Source organism: Sinohyriopsis cumingii, chromosome 17 (genome assembly GCF_028554795.1).
Source record: "Sinohyriopsis cumingii isolate HCF-2022 chromosome 17, ASM2855479v2, whole genome shotgun sequence".
Lineage (NCBI taxonomy): Eukaryota > Metazoa > Mollusca > Bivalvia > Unionida > Unionidae > Sinohyriopsis > Sinohyriopsis cumingii.
In genome coordinates this window covers 22,627,986-22,651,794 of record NC_142977.1, presented here as the reverse complement: position 1 = coordinate 22,651,794, position 23,809 = coordinate 22,627,986, and the positions used below count along the sequence as shown (strand labels likewise).

The following is a 23,809-nucleotide window of genomic DNA, read 5'->3' as shown; positions in this document are numbered from 1 at the left end:
GCAGTAACTCATACATGCAAAATAACTATGTTTAGATTGGAAAAAGATAGGCATAACTAAAAGAACAAAGATGATTTTAATATCAAAATGTCTTCCAAGCTTTAGGGCATTTTATCATAAGTTGCTTGTAAATTAGTCCAGCTGCAAATTGCAAAAACCCAGATCTGCCATTGTATATTGCGCTGGCATATCTGGGTTTGTGTGATTTGTTAGGATTAATCAGTGGAACAAGTAACATAAATCCTGATCTGGTACGTTATGCAACAGCTAATATGGGTCTGTGTTGTTTTCAGTTTAACGTGATTTAGAAGTGAGTATAGGGCATACATTTATGGTTGGGGGGGAATATTATAAAAATGTAATGACTAAATGACAATGTGATGACAAAATGATGTGCAGAAGCTAACTTCGTATCCCTATTTTCTGTTTGGCAAGAGGGACATAACTCTAGAAAATTGCATTAGTTCAGGATGGAACAGTTAAAATATGTTAGACTCATGACATGCTTAGTGTCAGTCAGTTTATCCAAAGCTAGCTGGAGGAATACTTTTATACACAAGGATTATCAAATGAAAAAAGTCATATATTTAATGCCCCTGAAAGGACATAACTCTAGAACAACTCAAGAGAAAATGATTGGAACAATTTTCCTTTTCCTTTTCGCCCTCATGTCCACTTTCCCCACTTGAGCTGTCCATAGAAGAGCTGTCTCGGTATTCTGGTCTTGTCCATCTGACTGACGTGGCCAGACCATCTAAGCTGGGCTTTCAATAGCAGTGTCTCAAAGCTAGGAACACTGGCCCAATTGAGGACTTCTAAGTTGGACACCCTGTCTTGCCATCACATGTGCAAATACGAGCGCATGTGGAATTGCTCTAGCTGCTTCACATGCCTGCAGTATTTCCGTATACTGAGTTTCACAGCCATAGAGCAGGATAATGATGTCGATAACTTTATAGGCCTTGATTTTGGTGGGCATTTAAATGTCTTTTAGCTGCAGGACTTGGACGCGAAGTCTTCCATTGGCTTCACTTCCAGCTCCTGGCTGTAATTTCAAAGTCCAGCAACCCATCTGAAAACAGCAAATCACAAATATTATTATAAATATATTTAATTCGGACTTGCACAAAAATGGAAGCACTTCCTATTAAACACCTAAGGTAAACAGTATTGACAGACAACAGTGACAGTGGATACTATTTAATTTCCCAGTAATATTTTCAAGTCCAAATAACTATAGATACACGTATTGTTTATCTAATACTATCATGAAATGGAAAATACATGGAGCATACCATGTATGCATTTTTGAATGGGTATAGTGGCATATAAATGTTCAAATATTTGAATTTACAGTATTTTTATGTACTGCAAACATCAAGTTTTGAACATTACCCCTAAACAATTTTTTTTTAAATTGTATGTTGTACTTACAAGACGACTACTACTCTGCATACATTAAATTTTCAGTTAAAAAGGTCAGCTTTTAAGTGAGTGTATATGGTAGTAATGGCATATGATAATTAAATTCATATCTTCCCAAGGGATATTGCTTGTAACAAGAATAGCTCTAGAACCAACCAACATATTTGTACGCTATTTGGTGTGAACATTCTCGTAGACTTGAATGAGTCCTTAATGATTTTAGAGTAGTCTGTCCTGTTTTGGACAGAGTTATGCCTCATGTAATGTATATATTTGTCTTCTCATCTAATTTTATAATGGATCATTAATCATCATAGCTTTAAGAACCTTTGTTCTGGTTGTATTAGTAAGAACAATGTCACTGAGACCAAAATGTGTGTTTATTTGCTTTTATCTTATCTACACCATTTCAGATAGAATTATAATTTTGTTAATTGACTTAATATCTTTGCACGGCATGATGCCTGTGATCAGCATAGCTCCAAGACCATTTGGAATATCTTGATCCAGTTTAATATAAATGCTATTTCATAGAATTTTATGTGTCATGTCTTCTCCTTTTTGGACAGAGTTATTGCCCTTGTCAATCAGCTGCATATCTATATTTGTACATGGATGCCACTTGTATTGATGAGACTGAAGGAGTTGGATTGGAAGCATTCCACATAATTGTTTGTGAGAGTAATGGCCCCTGAATGCCCATCTTATCCTAACTTTGGTTTTGCAACAAACGTCCACCTGTTTAAGGACCTGTGGAGGAAATTGTTGAGAGTGTACCTTGTGATACACTCACCGCCATACCACTGGTAGTTCTGCCACGTATACTTCCTTATAAGTTGAATCAATCTACAAGCAACAAAGATCCAGATCTGCCATAGTATAACGCACCTGCAGATCAGGGTCTATGTTGTTTGTTCTACTGAGAATTCTTAACAAACTGCACAGAACCTGAGCAGCTGGTGCATTATGTGATGGCAGATCTGGGTCTGTACATTTTGCTGTTGACTCGTCTTATAAGCAAGTATATACTGTATTTTTTCTTTCAGTTCATTAATGAGCGACTGGATATGCTGAATGCAGGAAAGGGCTTTTCTGACTTGTTTGAACGAGAGGCTATCACTCATGCGGACAAACTCAATGCCCAGTCTAGATACAAGGAATGGCTTAATAATATGAAGGTGAGATACAATAAAAGTTTTATTCATCCCATTTCTGCTTCAGTGTAATATCTGCCATAAGAAGAGCATGAAAGTGAATATAAAACTTTAACGACCCAAGTGTTTGATATATCTACTACAGGTGTGTTGGTGTCTTAAGGATTTTTCTAGTTTTTTTATTATTTGTCTAAGCATAGCAGAAATTAAAAAAATCTGGTCTCCATGAAGACATTAATTGACAAGCATGTAGTAATTTGGGTATTAACCTTCATAAAATAATTGTTAGTACAGAAGTTAATAGTTTGAAATATACATCATTTTTCTGCACAGATATTCATATCTTCCTATATCAAATAATTTTGAGTCACCTTCTTTTTTCCAGTTCATTGCCTGTAAAGTTTAAACTTTGTGACACAACTAGAGAAAAATCATTTCAGTTTTTACAGGCTTTTATCGAGGGTAAGAGAATTCATTGCAGAGTTTCATTTTGAGGCCATTTTAGGTATTTTGCTAAATTTTTGCAGTTAAGTTTTCCTGCCACAAAAATGTTAAGTGTGAATTATATACCCAGATTCTTTATTTCATACTAGCAGGCTACAAAACAGATATAACTATCTGATCATTGGTTTTAAATATCTTAATCTCTTCAAAATACTTCAAATGTTTAGCTGACGGGTATTTTTACACTCTGAATAAAGATCAGTTAACTACAATGATTACCGTGTTCGCTGTATAAATTCTGTATATTTAAAGTAAGAATCTGTTTAAAACATTTCTTCTTATGATGATTGATTAAAAAGGTGTGTAATTTTAATGTGTAAGCAGATACATTATTGTTTCATGAAATATAAATCAGAAATTAGTCCATATCCACAAAAGCATCTAAGAAGATTATAATCCTATAGGTGATGAAACTTTTACACTTTTAAACCAGTCATAATCTCCACCTTTATTATCATTATCATATATGCTAACCATTCCAATCATTCAAGGTGTTAGTCTCAAATTATGCAATTACAATCACTTCTATCTGATCCCGATTTTCTGGTGAGATAAATTTTATGTTGGCTAAAAACAGCTTCAACACCAATACCTAGATGATTGAAACTTGTGTAATGTAATTCTTTTTGTAAATCCTAGCAAAATGTTTTTATTGCAAAGCCACTAAAGAAGGCTGAAGTTGTTAGAATGAACTGCTGATGACAGTTATATCTGTACAAAAACCCCACATATGCTTGGAAATTTCCACATGGGGCATGTAAGGTATCAACATTGGATGAATACCATGGCTTAGAATTTGCAAATGGAACATGCAAGGACATGTTTAGTGCAAATCCAATAAAGAATGGGTAGAAATAAAAGACACAGAGAAGTCTCTGTCCTCATTGTTCAAAGCACAGTATATGACAGTGAGAAAATGCACATTATTTGTGGTGAAGTGATAATAAGTCTGCCTTTGGCTAAGTTAAAATTGCCATTAAAAACAGCTGATTGATTAAACTGGGATTTTAAAAGAATATTTCTGGACAGCAAAATTTCAGCAGGGAAGGTAAATCATTTAAGAATATAGTTAGAAAAGGTAGAGTGATACTGGTTGTAGGAAAAGGTGTTTCTTTTCTTGCTAATAGATAATTATATATTTTGTCGTTGTCATTAAAGACAATAAATGTATTTCTTATGTATTTCTAGATGAAGTGGGGGGTTTTACTGTTGAATTGTCAGTTTTTTAGCTATCCTGCTGACTGCTGTTAAAACTATAGACTGCTTTTGGACTACTGATGGAGTGGAGAAAGGGTAAACAGGTCTTTATTTGGGACATGTAAGGCATCGACACTGGATGAATACCATGCTTAGAAATTCCAAATACGACCTGCAAGGCACCAGTATTGAATGAATACCATACTTAGAAATTCCAAATACGACCTGCAAGGAACTGGTGTTGAATGAATACTGTGCCTTTAAAATTCCAGATAGGTTATTCAGGGTATCATGCCTTAGAAATTGCAAATGAGACATGCACTGCATCGACATTGGATGATTACCATGCCTTAGAAATTCCAAGTGTAACCTGCAAGGCATCAAGATTGGAGAATTTCAAGTGTAACCTGCAAGGCACAACATTGGATCAATACAGTGCCTTAGAAATTCCAAGTGTATCCTGCAAGGCATCAAGATTGGATCATTACATTACCTTTGTTATTCAAGTGGGACATGCAGGGCATCAACATCGGGTCAGTGCAGTGCCTTGATATTCAAGTGGGACATGCAGGACATCAACATCGGGTCAGTGCAGTGCCTTGATATTCAAGTGGGACATGCAAGGCGTGGACATTAAATGAATAATGTGCCTGTGCAATCTTCTCCTGATGTACTTAATCATGTCACATTGCAGGAAAGATGATTGTAGGAAGAATGTTTCAACCAAAAAGCACCAGGAAGCAGATAAAAATGTGAAGTATTCCTAAATTTTGTATAATGATTTTGATTGTATTACCAGAAAATTCACTTTTTGCATCAGTTGGAGCTAATACCTCCATATTTTCATCATCATCATCATCATCATCTTTGTTTTTATCAGCATCTTTATTTACTTTTAGAAACAAGGGAAGAAAGTACAGAAAGGGAGCAAAGATATTTGGGCCGATTTCAAGGAAAAGGTAAAAAATAGTTTCTGCACTACATGAAATAGGTTCAGACTGTTATTGTTTCATTTTGATTTCAAATATCTCACTTTCATCAGTATAGTAGCGTAGTTGGCTCTGACACAGAATATTTTGACATAAGTGCTGGATTTGTTATCTTATCATGACAACGTTTGAGCTGATGATGATGAAAGTAAGTTTTCTTTCTATGCCATTCTGTAGTTGAAAACTAGCCCCAAATTAGATCTCACACTGAATTACAAAATTTTACATTGACAGAGGATTTGACACTTGCATAAATTATTCGAGTTCTGCAATGTTAAGAGTGCATTTTTGGCAGTTTTAATTTCATAATTACACACATTCAACTATGCATTCTTTGCTAGTGGATAACTGTATGTATTTCTAAATGTGCAGAGGAGCACACACTTTTTCCATGATTTTGGAAGGGTCTCACACACGAAAGTGTTTGATGCTTAAACGATTTATATAAAGTCACTCCTAGACTGTACTGAATTTTCCGTCAAGCGCATTTAAAATTGTTGTATTTATTTGACTCAATTAGTTATGTATATTTAACTCAGAATGTATTGTTTGACATTGGGTGTTAAAATAAAGATCTTTTCTTCATTGTAGTACCTTTTTATTCGCTAAACATTTGTCATGCTTTTGATTATTGGCCTTTATGCACTTTGCATTACATCATATTACGTGCCATCTTTTCTCGTTTGAAAAATCTCGCAGATTTAAATTAATATTTTAACTTTTATTCCTGATAGTTAAAGCAGATAGACAGAGACCCTGCAGAAACATGTATTCAAAGAAAATACATTATATTCCTTTGACTTGAAATAGATAAGTTCACAAAATTCTTTAAAAAAAGTAATAAAAATCTAAGAAAGGGTGAGTTAATTTTCTGTTTATTGTCCAGTTTTCTCAAGTTTTTATGCACTTTTATATCTCATTCTGCTACATCCCCGTCTAGTCAAAGTTCAGATTTTATTTTTAACTGACAATTTTTGCACACTCTGCAGCTTACATTGATATTTTTGCACAGCCAGCAGTAATTTTCTTGCTTTTGCTGACAGTACATGTATAGGCAAAGGCTTTTTACATTTGGATAGAACGTAGGTCATGAAGAAGCCAACAATTTTGCCATGCTTAGCAGATTATTTTTTCACTGTCTACATTTCAAGTCAGTATCGGTTATGAGGTATGCTTTTTAGATCCGCACATAGATAACATGTAGTTTCTTTTATTTTGCACTCTGAGAAGAAAATATTTGCACAGTCAGAAATATATACATGTATAATTTGCTTATTTCTTTAGGCAGGACCAGTAATGACCAATGCTGTTGAGTCTGTAAGTTTATTCAGAATCCAGCATGCTTTCAATGTCGGTCATAATTTGTTATGTGATACACACATCTCTGTTTACACATTCTTTTACCAAACCAGAAATGCCTTGCTTTAGATAACCCAGGCTACCCAAATGGCTTGCAAGCAGTCCTTGTTTTAACATTAAAAAAATGTTGATTATAATTTTCACTTTAAACAGGTCCTTTTTATGTTATTTGTGTAGCTTATTGTTCCCTTTATGCACAGTATGTTGGAAATTCAGATGTATGATAAAACTGATTATTTAAACTTCGATACAATAATTGACATACTGTTTCTTATGCATATGAAGAATATCACAGCAAATTTATCAGTAGTAGATAATGTATATATATACTGACCCATAAGTTGAGTCCAACTGCCAGGACCTACATCTGCCATCGAATAATGCACCAGCAAATCTTGGTCTACGCAGTTTGTTAGTAGTAATTGCTAGAACAAACTAGACTGATTTGCCATTGCATAATGCACTAGCAAATCTTGGTCTGTGCAGTTTGTTAGTAGTAATTGCTAGAACAAACTAGACTGATTTGCCATTGCATAATGCACTAGCAAATCTTGGTCTGTGCAGTTTGTTAGTAGTAATTGCTAGAACAAACTAGACTGATTTGCCATTGCATAATGCACTAGCAAATCTTGGTCTGTGCAGTTTGTTAGTAGTAATTGTTAGAACAAACTAGACAGATTTGCCATTGCATTATGCGCCAGCAAATCTTGGTCTTTGCAGTTTGTTGGTAGTAATCAATAGAACATACAGAGTAGACTGATCTGCCAGTGTGTGATGTAGTGGCAGATTGGGGTCTATGTTGTTTGAAGTTGGACTGAACTTAAAAAGCAAGTACATACAGTACTGTGTGCAAGTCAAGGAATAAATATCTCAACAATATTTATGATGTGGTTGGGATGTAAACAAGAGCAGAGTCAGGAAATCATCTGATGTATGCACTTATAACTGGGCTAGAAGGTTGTTTGTCATGTAACATTAAAACATGGTATTGTGAATTTTGTATGTTATGCATGTGCATCCATGTGTATACTCAGTTATGTCATTGGCACAATGCTACCCTTGTCCATGCATCCAGCCACTGTAATTTTTCTGTTGAGGTCAATTTTCAGATACTGTTGCTGAGCATTCACAGTACACAAACACATTTTGAAGTTTTAGTAAGCCGGGTAAAAATAATGGCTGAGGATCTTCATATATGTTGACATATAAAGCGATGAACTTGGTGTCAGCTGTTATTACACCTGAAGATGGAAAAATCTGCATCTGACAAAGAGCCGTTTGTAAGTGACACCACAGATGTGGAAGGGGGCTTAAGCTCTTTTCCTTTGTCTCTCAGTCTGAGGGGCCCCGAGTGGCCATGTGGTCTAAAGCGCTTTCCGTTACGGTTCACTGCCATCTCACCTCTGTCTGCATGGGTTTCAAGTCTCGGATTTGGCCAATGTGGGTATGTGAGAAAGTATGCCAGTAACTTCTTGAGGGGCGGTGGTTCTTTCTGGGGATTTCCCGGGTTCTTCCTCCACCATTAATACTGGCCGCCATGTATAGTCTATCGTGTGCTGAAAAATGGCGTTAAACCCTACAACAACAACAACTCTTAGTCTGTCCATCTGTTTGTACTTGTAGTCATTTTAGCTTTTCATCTGCAGAGCTTTTTACTTCATTGTTCTGCAAAAAAAATTCTGTTGAATTTTCCTAAAATATATGGACTGTAATTCACTGTTTTGATTGTATGAGCTGAGTCATTTTCCTCATTGGTGTTTTATATCAGAACTTTATCCATTACCTAGTTTAATCAGATTTACCACCAATGTGCTTTATCTTGTTATAAGGCCCAAAATCTAAGTGGCTTATAGATAGTGACTGACAACATACCTGTTGATTATATCCATCCCAAGACTTTTGATTATGAAGAACATTGAATAAATGAATTTTAAAATACTTTCTGATGATTGTGATTGAAAGACAAGATAGTTGTAAACTAAAGAAGATTTGTCCCATGAATTTTGACCTTGCTTGAACAGAGCTGCCTCGTGGAGTTGGAATGGTGGAGTTTCATTAGACAGATTTGTAACACTAGCAGTAGTTACAAAGCTGCTTTAGTGTAGAACCGAAACAAATAGATGAACATTCAAATCGGAAAACTGTTTAGTGAATGTTCATATAGAAGACCAATATTCAGATATCCATTTGTGTACCAACTGTGTAGCAATTTAAAAAATCAGACTGCAGTCAACTCTGTTAATCAAAAGGCATTTCTTTCTGTCAGTGAAGAAAAGGGAAAACAACTGATAAATCCACCCCACTTTCAAAATCTGACATATCACTTGCTCTGTGCTATTTTTCTGAGAGTGTTCAACCATTCCTAAATAATATCAACAAAACGGAGATATTCCAAACATACTGCCATAAATATTTTATGTACTTTCCTGACCATTTCATGACTACTTTTTAGTGAAACTTATCTGTTTCATGTCTTGTCTACTTGGATCCTGCTTTGACGATATCCACTGCCAATACGTCACTCAGTGAATAGGAAGCATTTAGTTCTGATTGGTGATATTAGTATCAACACTTACAACCAGTCAGAATTGAAATTTGTGTGTTCGTCTGCATGACATAATAACACAGGATATAGAACAGGCATCATATCAAAGCCATCTAATTCTTAAAGCAGAGTAGCTTGATTCATAATTTTAGCACTTCTTTGATCAGTTACTTTTACTTCTGTATTTGATTAATTGCTAATAATTAAGTTGGATGTTTTGCATGTTAAAATTAAGAACTATTGAGTGTCATCTGTGTGCAAGAATTTTTGTTTTGTTTTTTGGGGTGGGGGGTTTGAATTCTGGTCAAGTTGCATCAGATGTCCATTTGTGCAGTTTTATTTCTTAAAAAACGACTTCTATAGAATGTATTTGTTACATTTAACAAATAAATTATTTTGGAGTTTGTTGCTGACATTTTTTACAGATAGTATTAGATATAGCTATGACAGAGGTCACAGTGTTTTCATGGAGGTGCAGGGTGGGGATCGGAGGTGTCAGGAAATACCAAGTTTCACCAAAACAGTGAATGAATAAAAACATAATTCTGTACATTCATGTAAATTTATTAACAGCTGTCCAAGTACCTTCCACAAATATCCAAATAGGATTTTCTGTGTTTTATAATAGCTCTGCGTTTGGTGGTGCTGCATACAGTACAGTTGATTTAGGGTCAGCTATCATACAGACTTGGATGACAAAAGTTATTGTCATGCACCTGGGTAAAAAGGACCGTTTTGGTCACATTTGCAGGGCATTGTTTTTTCATAAATATATTTTTAGTTATCTTTATATATGTGTATACATATAATGCACTTTCCATGTATTAACCCTTATATCTTCGGCACATTCTTTGTTATGTTTCATAATCTTTGGAAACTTCAAAGTTCTCTCTCTCTCTCTCTCTCTCTCTCTCTCTCTAAACCAGTTTTTCATCAAGTTCACAATCAAATTGTAATTTTTACATTGAGCCTGGAATAATAGATATCACTTAAATCGTTCTATCCATTCTGATTGTTCCTTTTGGTTAGCCATCTCATGCATTTTTGTTTAAATCTGTTACATAATAATAAATCTATACAGCTCAAGAAATAAACATTACCTTTTTATGATATTAATATCACGTTGAGGTTATACATATCAGACATTTTACTTTTGGATTTTAGTTCACCTGTTGATCGGAATAAAATTTTAAATGTATAAAAATACATGTAGCATGTAGATTAGAAACAATAACAATTGCATGTCTGCAAAAAACACAGCTGGTACATAGTTGTTAATTTCATATCTGATTAATTAATTTCATATTAATTTCATATCTGTTATTCTGTATGTGTTATGGGAATTTATTCCTGAGGACTAAAGTAGATTGCAGAATTAATACAACTGTGTTTCATTAAACCTGTCATGAATTGATTGAGAAACATAAACCAAAGATCATATATACCTCTAAATCTCTTTCTTTATGTTGCTAATTTGCCTAATGTAACCTGACCTTATTAATGGCTTCTCAACTAATTGTTCACCCATGCAATAAGGTTAACATATGCCATTATTGACTCGGCTCTTTGAGTGCTCCCATTGTAAAAGGGGGTAAGCATGTTTGTTTTCTGTGATGCATGAGATCAGATTCAACATTGTTAAATTGGTCCCTGTGGTAATTTGATCAGCACAAACCTTACCTCTATTTGAATCGTGTATCCTGGTCTTGATATGGTCTTGTTACTGTAAAAAACCACAGATGATTCTGGGAAAAAAGATTAAATCTTCATAAACAAATTATGCTTGTTATATACATTGATGTATCCTTCTGTTCACAATCTTCTAAATATTGATTAAATACAAAGCTTAAAATATGATGTCTGCCTACCATTCAGCTGTCTTTTTAAAAACCGTCTATGCTCACTTATAAGTCAACCCAAAGACAAACAACAAAGATCCAGATCTGTCATAGCATAAGACACCTGCAGATCGGGGTCTATGTTGTTTGATCTATTGATTACTCCTAACAAACTGCACAGACTCAGATCTGCTGGCACATTATGTGAGGGCAGATTTTGGTCTGTGCAGTTGGATTTGACTTATGAATGAGTACATATGGCAGCAAATTTAGATCCCTTCTGTCTAGGGGCCCCGAGTGGCCGAGTGGTCTAAAGCACTCTCCGTTACGGATCACTGCCATCTCACCTCAGTCTGCATAGGTTCGGGTCTCGGATTTGGCCATTGTGGGTATGTGAGAAAGCTTGCCAGTAGCTTCTCGAGGGTCGGTGGTTCTTTCTGGGGATTTCCCGGGTTCTTCCTCCACCATTAATACTGGCTGCCATGTATAGCCTATCGTGTGCTGAAAAAGGGCATTAAACCCTACAACAACAACAACAACAACCCTTATGTCTACATGCACAAGAGTGAAATATTATGTTCATCCATAATTAGCTTATTGAGTTTAAACTTCAATGAGCACAGATTCTATTTAAAACAATTTCTTTCTCTTTCTAGGGTCTATATAAAACTGTTTGTTCTTTTGTCTGTCTTGTTTCAAAGAACGCTTGTAAGTGTGTTTAATATTAAATAATACATGTTTTGATCACATGACAATGATAGGTAGATTATAGTTCTGTAGAGGCACATAGGTACATGTCTTGTTATTTGTTCTTAAAAATCAGATCATTTTACAGTTACTTTTCTGTGATTTTTGTTGAAAACTAGACAGAGGCCATATTTGTGGAAAGTTAGACAGAACAGTTAGTTTCCTGTCAACTGTTTTGTGGAGGTTTTAGTTGAAGCTTTTCATTTATGTGTATGTTATATATGAAAGCCTGGGAATTCGTTTAAAAAAACTTTGCAGTTGTTTCATTGTTTTTAAATGTTGTAATGTTTTCATTGTTTATTTTGAATTGTTTTTTCCCACACATTATTGAATCTTTTGGTTCTGTTTTGTGTCTAAATCCAAGGTTTGGTGGCTTTTATTTATTATTTATTTTTTTTAGCTCTCTGGTCATAAACCACAATAGGTTATGGAAAAGTCTGTTGTCCATCTGTCCCTTAGCACAAATTTGTTATCACTACTCCTCTAAACTACTGGGAGAAATGCCTTGAAACTTTATATTTATATATATATATATATATATATACACACACACACACAAACACACACACACACACACACACACACACACACAAACACACACACTGATTGATCCTAAATTAAAATGTTGCTGCTTGGACATACAATATGGTGGCCATCTTTGAATGCTCCTATCAGCATGGGGTTTTAACTAAGAGTCTTCTTATGAAGTCTAAATGAAAATAGTGGCAATCTGATTTCCAACATAGCTGCAGTGGTAGCCATTAAATAAAAATGTATTTTTTATTGCTATTGAATGGATGGTCATAACAACATTGGGTTTTAACTAAAAGACTTCTTATGATGTCTATTTGGTCCTAAAGGAAAAATGGTGCTCTACTTCCTGAATGGATGGTCATGGGATTTTTACCTAATGACTTTTTATGATATTTGCTAAATGCTAACATGGTGCCAATCATATATTCAGTAAGGCTGCCACAATGACAGTCTTAAATTCTGTTTTCACAGCTCCCCCTGGATGGATGATAATTATGACAGTGTTTTCCCCCTGAATGGATGATAATTATGACAGGGTTTTCCCCATGTCCTAAATGGAAATGAAAACTCTTCATATCACAACTCTCCCTGAATGGATGATAATTATGACATGTTTTTCTCCAAGTCCTAAATGAAAATGGTGCCTTTTGTTCATATGGCTGCCACAATGACAGTCTTAAAAATATTGATATCACTAATTGCCCTGATTGGATGATCATTATGCCATGGGTTTTCACCAAAAGACTTTTAATCATATCAACTTTGTTCTAAATGAAAATGGTGCCATGCTGATATCCAGTATGTGTATAACACAGCTTATTTGAAAATGTTGCTATTGATGAAGAATCTCATTCAGCAGTTACAAGGAATGTATGTTCTTGCCTTGAATTCTTGGAAATTCTTTTTGCACAGTAGAGCATCTTTCCCTTCAAGGGACTCTTGTCTTAAAAATCTAACAAAAAGTTGTTTAGTGGCACATGTAGAAATTAGTTTATGATATACAAGTTAGAAGAAGTTTATCAAATATTCAATTTGATTTGTGTGTTCAAAAACATGTAGAAATTAGTTTATGATATACAAGTTAGAACAAATTTATCAGATATTGAATTTGACTTGTGTGTGTTCAAAAATGTGTGGCATATATTTATTTGACTTATTTTCTGTATGTATTCTGACATTGATTAAGGACACAAGGTATTTGGGTAGGGACCAAAATAATATTTTCTTGCCTCATTTCTCCTTCAAATACATTCCCCAATCACATTAACCTCTCTCCTGTATTGACACAACCCAAGAGGCTTTCAAACAGGAGCTGGTACATTTTATCAGACTTTATCTAAAGTAGTCTGAACCATCTGGTGGAGCTCAGAGATGTTTCTTTCTCCCAGTTAAACCTGAGAAAGAGGACATAACCATATAATCCCTCATGTTGTGGTTGAAGTGGGTAATATACATGGTATACTCTGACATATCACTAGAACAGAGTTGTCTCATGAAGATCTCTGCTCATGAGATGAGAGTAATCTCTGCAAGCCTTGCCTTGAACGTCATATCTCTAACAAAGATATCATCAAAGCCATCAGCTGGCTTGCACAGTCACCCTTCCCGAGTTTTATTTTAAAGACTTGGTTCTACAGCAGCATACTCTGGATCTGGTAAACTCAGTTGCACAAGTGGCCACCAGACCCAACTAACACCAGCACAAGTTACCGTGAGCTCCCTGTGCAGCTTTTGCTGGATTTGCTCAGAAATTTTATGTGGTAAGAGATCTCATTATTTCTGCTTTCCAGACGTAAAATAAATTATCTCCATTTGTGCTGCTTGCAGTTAGGAGAGTGTTTTAAACTTCATATGGGGAATCTAGTATTCACCTTTCATAGGTTACTTAGGTTATAGGTTGGATGCTCAATATTCCTGACCCTACTACCTATTCTTCTAATGTTAATGTGATCAGGGAACATATTCAAAGGAATTGATTTTCTTCTAGACTGCACCACTGACCTAGTGGTTGGATCATCTGCCTTGGATGCAGGAGGTTGTGGGTTTGAACCCTGGCCAAGTCATACCAAAGACTTCTAAAAATGGTATCTACAGTTGCCTCCCTAGGCTCTCAACATTAAGAGGTTAGTGTTAGGACTGGTCAGCCTGGTGTCAGGATAATGTGACTGGGTGGGACATCATGCTTCATGTCTGTGGCATGATGTCCCAATGCTAGACATCACAATAAACTGCCACACTACAGACATTGTAGTGATATGACTGAAATTTTTTTAAAACTACATCAAGAATCCAAATCACACACACACACGTTTCTCCAAGAATACTTTCCCGGTCACATTACTTTAATACCCTCCCATCATCATCATCATGTGAGCATTCCAATGTTCTGCTCAACTTAAACTAGTGCCACCTGCAGGTGGCAAGGGTAGATAACGGGCAAGAGTTGTTGCCCTTTGTCTATATGCTTTGTACAGAAAGACAGATTTTTGTCTTTGGGTGGGCTGGATTCAGGAGGTTATGGGGCTTATATTCCTGACGTTAATATAATTGGGTAAGTATGCTGGGAGAAACATAATTTACAGTGGGAAGACAAGATAGAGAGACAAATATTGCTTTCATAAAGTTGGGGATTAGCTTGCTTATAATCAGAAAAGCCTTGACAAGTAATGTAGAATGATCATAATTTTCCAAAATTTGGAAAACCATGTTGATTAATTATTAGCTTGCCAACATTTATATAATGAATAACATTTGTTTAAAGCTTATTTCATTACCAGTAGATAAAGGAAATCTCAGTAGCAAAGACATTAGAAGACCATGTCACCCTTTATTAAAAGAGAAATACATTACAGTGAAAGTCTTTATCTTTCAGAGTTGACACCGCTCCAGTGGCCTAGTGTTTAGAGCATACAAAGACTTACAAAAATGGTTCTAACAGCTGCCTCACTTGGCGCTCAGTATTATCAGGTTAGTGTTAGGACTGGTCGGCCTGGTGTCAGGATAATGTGACTGGGTGGGACATCATGCTACATTTCTGTGGCATGATGCCCCAGTGCTAGACATCACTATAAACTGCCACATTGCAGACATCGTAACGATATGGATGAAAAATTGTTAAAGCTACGTTACAAATCCAAGTCACACACGCACTCTCAGAGTTGTGTAATAGCTCCATTGTGAATAAGACTCAAAACTGCACCTGGACACGTATGGTTAACACATAAAGGATCTCAAATGGGTAATGATTTAATATTGAATTGATGAAACGAGTTGAATAGCGAGCAAAAGCTGAACATTATTAATTCATTTCATACATTCAAAATTAAATCATTACCCATTTGAGATTCTTTTTATCAAATATATTTCATTTGCAAAGTTGCCTTTCAAAACTAGACAAAAAGTCCCTATTGAATTTGGTTCAGTTTGACCCATTGCTCTTTTTTTACACTAATAAAGAATTTGCACAGGATATTACATAGTTCATTTGGGGGCTTTGACAAATCTCCCTATTTTTGTTTATTTTGGGTTCTTTGAAGAAGTCCTTTTGCAGCTTTAGATCATGATAAAAGGTTTTGCTTAAAGTATTCTTGTTAAACTGCTTTTTGATAATATCATCTATATCTGAATCACACACTGGCGTAATCTTGATCTATTCTTTCCTGCTTTTTCTTTGTTCACTTTCTGGCCAGTGGCCAGTTGTGATGTCAGCATCTGCTGTTGCAGCTTTGTCTCAGGTGTGGTTACAGGAAGCATTATGCGAGTCAGATTTGCTGGAATAATTAATTCTTTGTTGTTGTCAGACCTCACTCAGTAGGAGAAAACCACATCTCTGCTGTCTATTTCTATCACCACAGCATTTGAATTACCTATGTTTACCATGGTACCTATTGTAAAATAAGGTAGTTGTAGTGGGCGGGGACTATTAAAATTCCCACAGTCACAGCCAGTCATTAAAGAGATTAATGCACAATAATTTCATGAGCTTTCCTGGACCAATCATAATTACATAAAGAGATATGCTCACATGTTATAATCAAAAATATGAAACTATACACACTGTAGGAAACCTCTACCAACTGTGTGATAAATGTAGGTATTGGAGTCAGTGGATGAGACTCAAAACTGATCCTGGACACATGGTTGACACATGCAGTTATTGGATTCAGTGGATAAAACTCAAAACTGCACCTGGACACATATGGTTAACACATAAAGGTACTAGATTCAGGGAGTAAGTGCATGATTATGTATTTGAAAGCAGTAGCAAATACCAAATCCTTTCTGATGCATTTTATATATTGTGAATTTTTTAAAGTTTTCAAATATAATTTAGTCTCTTATTATTCGTACAAAGTTTCAGTACCAGACTGCAACAAACTGGAATTGGTTCATTGGTCTGTCTGCAACTAGGGAAGGTTTTTGTTTTGTTCATAATGGCAGTGTTAAACAAAATTTTTGAGCTGATAACTTTCACTTTAACTGTTTCCTCATTTAACAAAGTGTTGCATATTCTTTTGCTTATACCATTAAGATAATTTTTTTCTGGAGCTGACTAATACAATTTTTAACAAACATTATTCATTATATTCGTGTCAGCAAGCTAATGAATATTTAAATGTGATTCTCCCGATTTTTTGGACAATTAAAATAATGCATGTAATTTGTCATTCATTTGTTTTCAGTAACTGAATGTAAAATTTTAAAATGTTTTCAGACAGAAAAAAGAATTTTTTGTGCCATCCAACGACTTGCAAAAATATATGGTATTATATATGCATTCAGCATGTGGCATATGTAGAATTTGATATATGTGCAAGCATTCATGCATGTGTGCATAATGAGTTTGTAAACCATTCTACATACAGGAATTTACCCAGTGGGATTGGAACTGGTGCTTTGGCTATGGCCCATCATTTTTTAGGTGAAGTTTGAATAACCGGGAACAGACTTTTCATGAGTTAATTGCTAAAATTGGGAATAAGGGATTTTTGCTTGGAAAAATATTGTTATATTGTCAAATCTACATTCATTACATTTCACTGATATGTTAGCAGTTACTTCACATTTGTGCTGTAAATATCAATTACTGATAATTACATTTGACTGATATGTTAGCAAAATGTTAGCAATTACTTCACATTTATATCCTTAATACCAATTAGTGATCATTACATTTGACTTGGACATTAGAATTGACCTCACATTTATACCATAATTACCAATTAGTGATCCTTACATTTGACTGATATGTTAACAGTTCATTCAACTGACTTGTTGACTTACAGTTGATCAGACAGTGGTGTATTTTAATAGAGGGCATAAATAGGTAAATTTACTACAAACTTGTACTTGATATTATACTTTTATACCCCCTGCATCTTTAGTAATCCGTGTCCATTAATCGGTTCTTCTATCCAGCACTCAATTTCAATCATGTCCCTTGTCTTGCAGGTTTTTATCTATTAATCACCATGAAACTTTGTAAACGCTATGGGCATCACATCAATATGCACATTTGACATATTGCTTTGCTTTTGAGTTATTAAACATTTTGGCTCATGGCAGGGTAGAGACATAATCTCATTAGCACAACTAGTTCCAGAGGATTTGACCAGTTACTATGAAACTTGGCCAGTATTATGATCCTTTCATGGAAGTGTATATATTGGGAAGTCACTTAGCTCCCACTTTATTTTTTGTTGAGAATGATTGCTGTTTTTATCTTGTAGCTTTGTGCAGTGTGACACAATTTCAGTAGTACTAATTGTCCTGCAGTTTGTGATGGCTTGCCATGAAAGTTGGTATGTATTGAGTCATCATCTGATGACGCCTAACAGTGACAAATTCTTTTGCTTCCAGCAGTTTATTTTAGAATTATTGCCCCCTGTTGCCATGTATAGTTTAGGACACCTTCTGTTTGAATGAACCATGCCTGCAGCTTTTGATAGACTGCCATGAAATTTGTAAACTGTTACAGTCCTTACCTCCAGATGTGCATAAGGTCATAACACTTTGTGCCCACTTTGTTAGCCACTGTTACTAGAAAAACACTTTTCCAGAACTGCTGAACAGTAGTTGATCATATTTGACATAATGCATCCTGATTTGAACATTTATTAAAAATATGTCCTAATTATGATTATCTGGTAGCCGCCATTTTTTAAATTAGAAACACTTTTAAATGCCTTTTTCTCCAGAACTGTTGAATAGAATTTGACCACACTTGACATAACAGTTGAATAGAATTTGACCAGACTTTACAGAAAGCATGAAGACCTTCCAAATTTATACAAAAGCTGCTGATTGACAACCAAAAATTGCCACCATTACTAAAATTAGAAAACATTAAATGACTTCTCAAAACTGCTTTACAGGATTTGACCAAGTTTAACATTAAAAGCATTCTGACGCAAAGTGTTTGTACAGTTGATGCTGATATGTGGCCTCAATTACTAACAATATAAGATCCTTGTAACAACTTCATTTCCCAAACTGTTGATTAGAATTTGACCCAACTTCACCGAAAACATCCTTGCTTGATGACCTTTCAAGGCCATACAGGTGACGCTAATCCACAATCAAATGTTGTTTCAGTTACTAAAACTTGACAAACCTTTAATGGACGTCTCTAAAACTATTGTACAGAATTTTACCATCTTGATAGAAATCTTTCTGGCACAAAGACTTTCAAATGAATACAAATGATGACTATCTGCAATCAGATATGACCACCATTAAGAAAAAATAAAGAAACAATAATATTACTACTCAAACAGCACTCAGCAGAATATAACCATGTTTGAGTGAGAGGGCATAGGAGTCTTTCAGATTTGTACAGTTGATGCCAAATGGGCCAAAAATTGGTGCTGGGAAGCTAGCTTTTTCTTTCTACATTTCTGGTATGATAGTAAATTGCTAGCTGAAAAAGAAATGCACTAAAAGCATGATGCTAATGATATTGTGTATTGAAAAAATGAAATATGATCTCTACTAGTGGTCATCAAAAATAGTCTTTTTGCTAGATGAATACATTATATCAAAACACTGCTAGTATTGAGATGAGCTGATTTCAAACACGGCATTACTAACAGTACACAATTTTATATTAATAAAACTGCTGGACTGAATTTGATGAAATTTGACACAAATCATCCAGGCAATGTGGCCTTAATTCAAGGATTGTTTTAGTGATATATTTCCTATACAGAATAATTATGCTTCTGGTCTCCAATTTATAATTTTTATTAACAGAGTATTTTACATCATATTTTTCCAACACTAGAAATCACAATGCTACATTGGACTGATCATTCATTGTTTAATCCAGGACTCCATTTTGTCAGAGCCAGCATCATTATTGACTGATCATTGTTTAATCCGTAACTCCTTTTTGACATAGCCAGTACCATGACTCCATTTTGTCATAGCCAGTATCATCATTGACTGATCATTGTTTAATCCATAACTCCATTTTGACATAGCCGGTATCATCATTGACTTATCATTTAATCCATGACTCCATTTTGACATAGCCAGTACCATTACTAACTAATCAATGTTTAATTCATGACTCCATTTTAACATAGCCAGTACCAAGACTTCATTAGTATCATCATTGACTGCTCCTTGTTTAATTCATGAATCCATTTTGACATTGCCAGTACCATGACTTCATTTTGACCTAGCCAGTACCATCACTAACTGATCAATGTTTAATCCATGACTCCATTTTGACATAGCCAGTACCATCACTGACTGATCATTTGATTCATGACTCCATTTTGACATAAGCCAGTACCATCATTGGTAAAGTGCCATACAGCATGTCATGTCAAATGACATGTAGCTGATAACATTATGATCAAATGAAACATTCAGAAATTGGTATTTACCCAGTGAAATTATTGCCATCAAATACCATATAACTTCCATAATTAGACTAGGGCCTAGCCTAATGAATTTTGTTACAATGTAGTCATTTGCCTAATCATTAGACAAAGATAACCTAAGCAAATATTTAACTTACAGATTTTGACAAAATAGGAGGTGGGCTTGTCATCAGATGAATATGGCATACCTTATATTAAACTAGATTGCTTCACTGTTTGTACAGATAGAAGAATATATTATGGAAGACAACCTAAAGCTGACCTCTTAAAAGCATATTCCTAGTTAATGATTAAGCTTTGTTACAAGGCTTTCTGTTTGAAATTGATCAGGTATTTAATTAGCTGTGGTATGTGTTGCACTGATCAGATCTCAACACTGAGGTAAAGACCTCTGTGAAAATAATTTGTGTAAGATAATATTGTCCTTTTGTATCATTTCATAAAGATAATACATACTTTGCGATGTGCCAATGTTTGTGAAAGACTGAGGGATGTGTTGTACACAGAAAAAGAACACATGTATAATCATCATTCTCGGGGCTTGAAAATTCACTTGCCCATCTCTAACAGGCAAGTGAAAATTTACTGTCACTTGCCGGGTCAAGGTAGTGCTGATTCAGGGTTAACCAGTTCTTATCTTTTATGTAAAATATGTTCTGTCAAGAAAATTGCTTACTTTGTTCATTGAAACTCCATACTTTTTATGGAAGTTTATAGTCCATTTGATTTCATCTAGCTCATCCAGGTGCTTCACTGTCACTATTCAGTAGCAATAAACACATACCAGAAGGAGAGCAGATTGGTCTCAGTTTGTAATTACTTCAAGATGTATTTGAAGGACACTGAATATACTCCCAAAACCAACCTTTCAAATTTAACAATTAACATCACCTAATTTTATATTTCAGTAATTGTTGCATGGGTAGAGTTAATTTTGGGAAAGTAAAATTTTTTTTTACTTATCAGACCAGGCAAAATAATTTGTAGAGTTCAGGCAACACTTGCATTATTTTATGATCAATAAATAATCATTGCATAAATTATAAAATAAATACCTGTAAAAAAAAAGTTTTGAAGTACAAACAAAGTAGCTGTATTCAAACAGCATATGAAATCCAGATATTTAGTATAGCAAAACCATGCTTGTTAACTGACCCAGTTACTTACAAGTCCTTAATTGTACTTCCGGTCTCATCTCTGACATCATTATCATGAATGTTTAAACATTACATCCTGTTTTGAATGTTGCCTACTACCTGATGATCACAAGCAAAATTGATTTACAAGATGTATCAGTTATTGAATGTCTTCTTATAAAAATTCAACCATATGCCAGGCATGTGCAACTTCCTTCTGGGTGCAGGATAGATAAGCACATCTATGATGTAAATAAGCAGATAAAACCAGGTTACGTGCCAGATGATGGAATCTATACTATAGGTCGCACATACCTGCTTTATACATTCTAAATATTCTTAAGCACATTGTCTGTCTTCCATTGCTTAGATTTGCAGCACACCTTGAAACCTTACATTTCCCACCAATATCACAATCTGCACACCATTCTTTTGTGAAGTTTTCTTTATATATTAGATTCTGTCTCATTTTTTTAAACAAAAAAGTCTATAATGTCAGTTTTGTTGGGAAAAAGAAGTATAGTATGTACCAAATTACATGTATGATCAGGGTATGACCTGGGGAACAGTATAAACCCAGATGTGATGGCATATTATTTGACAGATCTGGGTTTATATATGTGTTGTATGGCAGACATTCAGCATTAGTTTATATCTTGCCCAGGGATAATGTGATGTCCTCAGTCTGTTTATCCAGTACCATATATCCCCATACTTCAGTTTCATCCTTGGGCATGATGTGATGTCCTTTTTTTGTCCATTACCATATATCCCCACACTTTAGTTTAGTTTCATGCTTGGGGATAATGTGATGTCCTCAGTCTGTTTATCCAGTACCATATATCCCCATACTTCAGTTTCATCCTTGGGCATGATGTGATGTCCTTTTTCTGTCCATTACCATATATCCCCACACTTCAGTTTCATGCTTGGGGATAATGTGATGTCCTCTGTCTATCCATTACCATATATCCCCATGCTTCAGTTTCATGCTTGGGGATGATGTGATGTCCTCAGTCTGTTTATCCATTACCATATATCCCCACACTTCAGTTTCATGCTTGGGAATAATGTGATGTCCTCTGTCTATCCATTACCATATATCCCCACACTTCAGTTTCATGCTTGGGGATAATGTGATGTCCTCTGTCTATTCATTACATTATATCTCCATACTTCAGTTTCATGCTTGGGGATAATGTGATGTCCTCAGTCTGTCTATCCATTACCATATATCCCCACACTTCAGTTTCATGCTTGGGGATAATGTGATGTCCTCTGTCTATTCATTACAATATATTCCCACACTTCAGTTTCATGTTTGGGAATAATGTGATGTTGCTAATAATAATAATAATAATAATGAGGACTTTGTATAGCACCTAATCTTTAGAAGCTCTAAGCGCTTTACAACATTAGACAACACCTATAAGATAAAAAACATACAATGATATGATTACAAAACAAACACCTTGAATAATGGCCCTGAAAAGCTTATTTTTATTCCCTAATCATCCAAGGTCACAAATAAAAGCTGTCATTTGATCCAGATAGGTTTGAACAACAGAGAGGGCGAGAGAGATTTATAAATGAGTGCATTACGTAGCTGTAGTTTTTATTGTTTTTGATGGAGATGTATGAAGAAATAATAATGAGATAATAATGAGAACACTACTAATAATAATGCTAGTGCTGATTGTTACATAGTACATAAATTCATTATGAAGGAAGTTTGAGAGCTGAGCCTGCCATCAGAGGTCACCTGTCTACAAATCCACTTTTGCCATTTCCCATAGCTTCTGTTGACAGGTTTTACTGTACTTCATATCACATTGTGTTGGCATATCATTATCTTTTGAACAAAATATGTGAAGCCTAAGCCCAAATTAAGAAAATTAAAGTAGATGCTGCAACAACTTACTTTCATTATAATTCTCCAGGACCTGGTGGGGGGGGACCTGATCAAATAAAGCCTCACCATCAACTTTACTGGAAATGCCTGTTATTTAGGTGTTATGTATTTTCCGGGCTGTAACTGCTTGCTGTCAGTTTTTAATTCAAGGTAATAAAATACTGTTAGGTGAAATTTTAGCAATAGCGTGGTATATTGAAAGGAAAAAAATGGTTTTTTTTATATAATTAGTTTGGGAAACCATTGAACCATGGAAGGATAATACTAATGCTAAAACAGCAGCAAATCAGAAAATGAAATGACAGTCTCTGGAAAATGTAATAATTAGGTGTATCTGGGTTTTTGTTGTTGTCAAAACCTTGTACATCTTTGAAACATTTCGTTATTAAATTTCATGAATAGAACCTCACAGTATCATTACAAATAATACATAGAACCTCACAGTATCATTGCAAATAATATGGAGAACCTCACGGTATCATTGCAAATAACACATACAACCTCACAGCATCATTGCAAATAATATAGAGAACCTCACAGTATCATTGCAAATAATACAGAGAACCTCACAGTATCATTG

At 35.0% G+C, this 23,809-nt stretch overlaps 1 protein-coding gene across 13 annotated transcripts in view; it reads left to right on the top strand.

Annotated features, from left to right (window-relative positions):
- The window catches only part of LOC149777922 (DENN domain-containing protein 1B-like), a 161,291-nt gene that overhangs the window by 92,145 nt on the left and 45,337 nt on the right, over nt 1–23,809 (top strand). For 9 of the 13 annotated variants that reach the window (XM_089939019.1, XM_089939027.1, XM_089939022.1 and 6 more), the window contains exons 15-17: nt 2,472–2,603; nt 5,180–5,239; nt 6,554–6,586. In XM_089939019.1, the coding sequence (XP_089795145.1) occupies nt 2,472–2,603; nt 5,180–5,239; nt 6,554–6,586 (225 nt within the window). The remainder of the gene's footprint in view (nt 1–2,471; nt 2,604–5,179; nt 5,240–6,553; nt 6,587–23,809) is intronic. The other 4 variants (XM_089939028.1, XM_089939023.1, XM_089939026.1 and 1 more) reach the window with 1 other exon arrangement.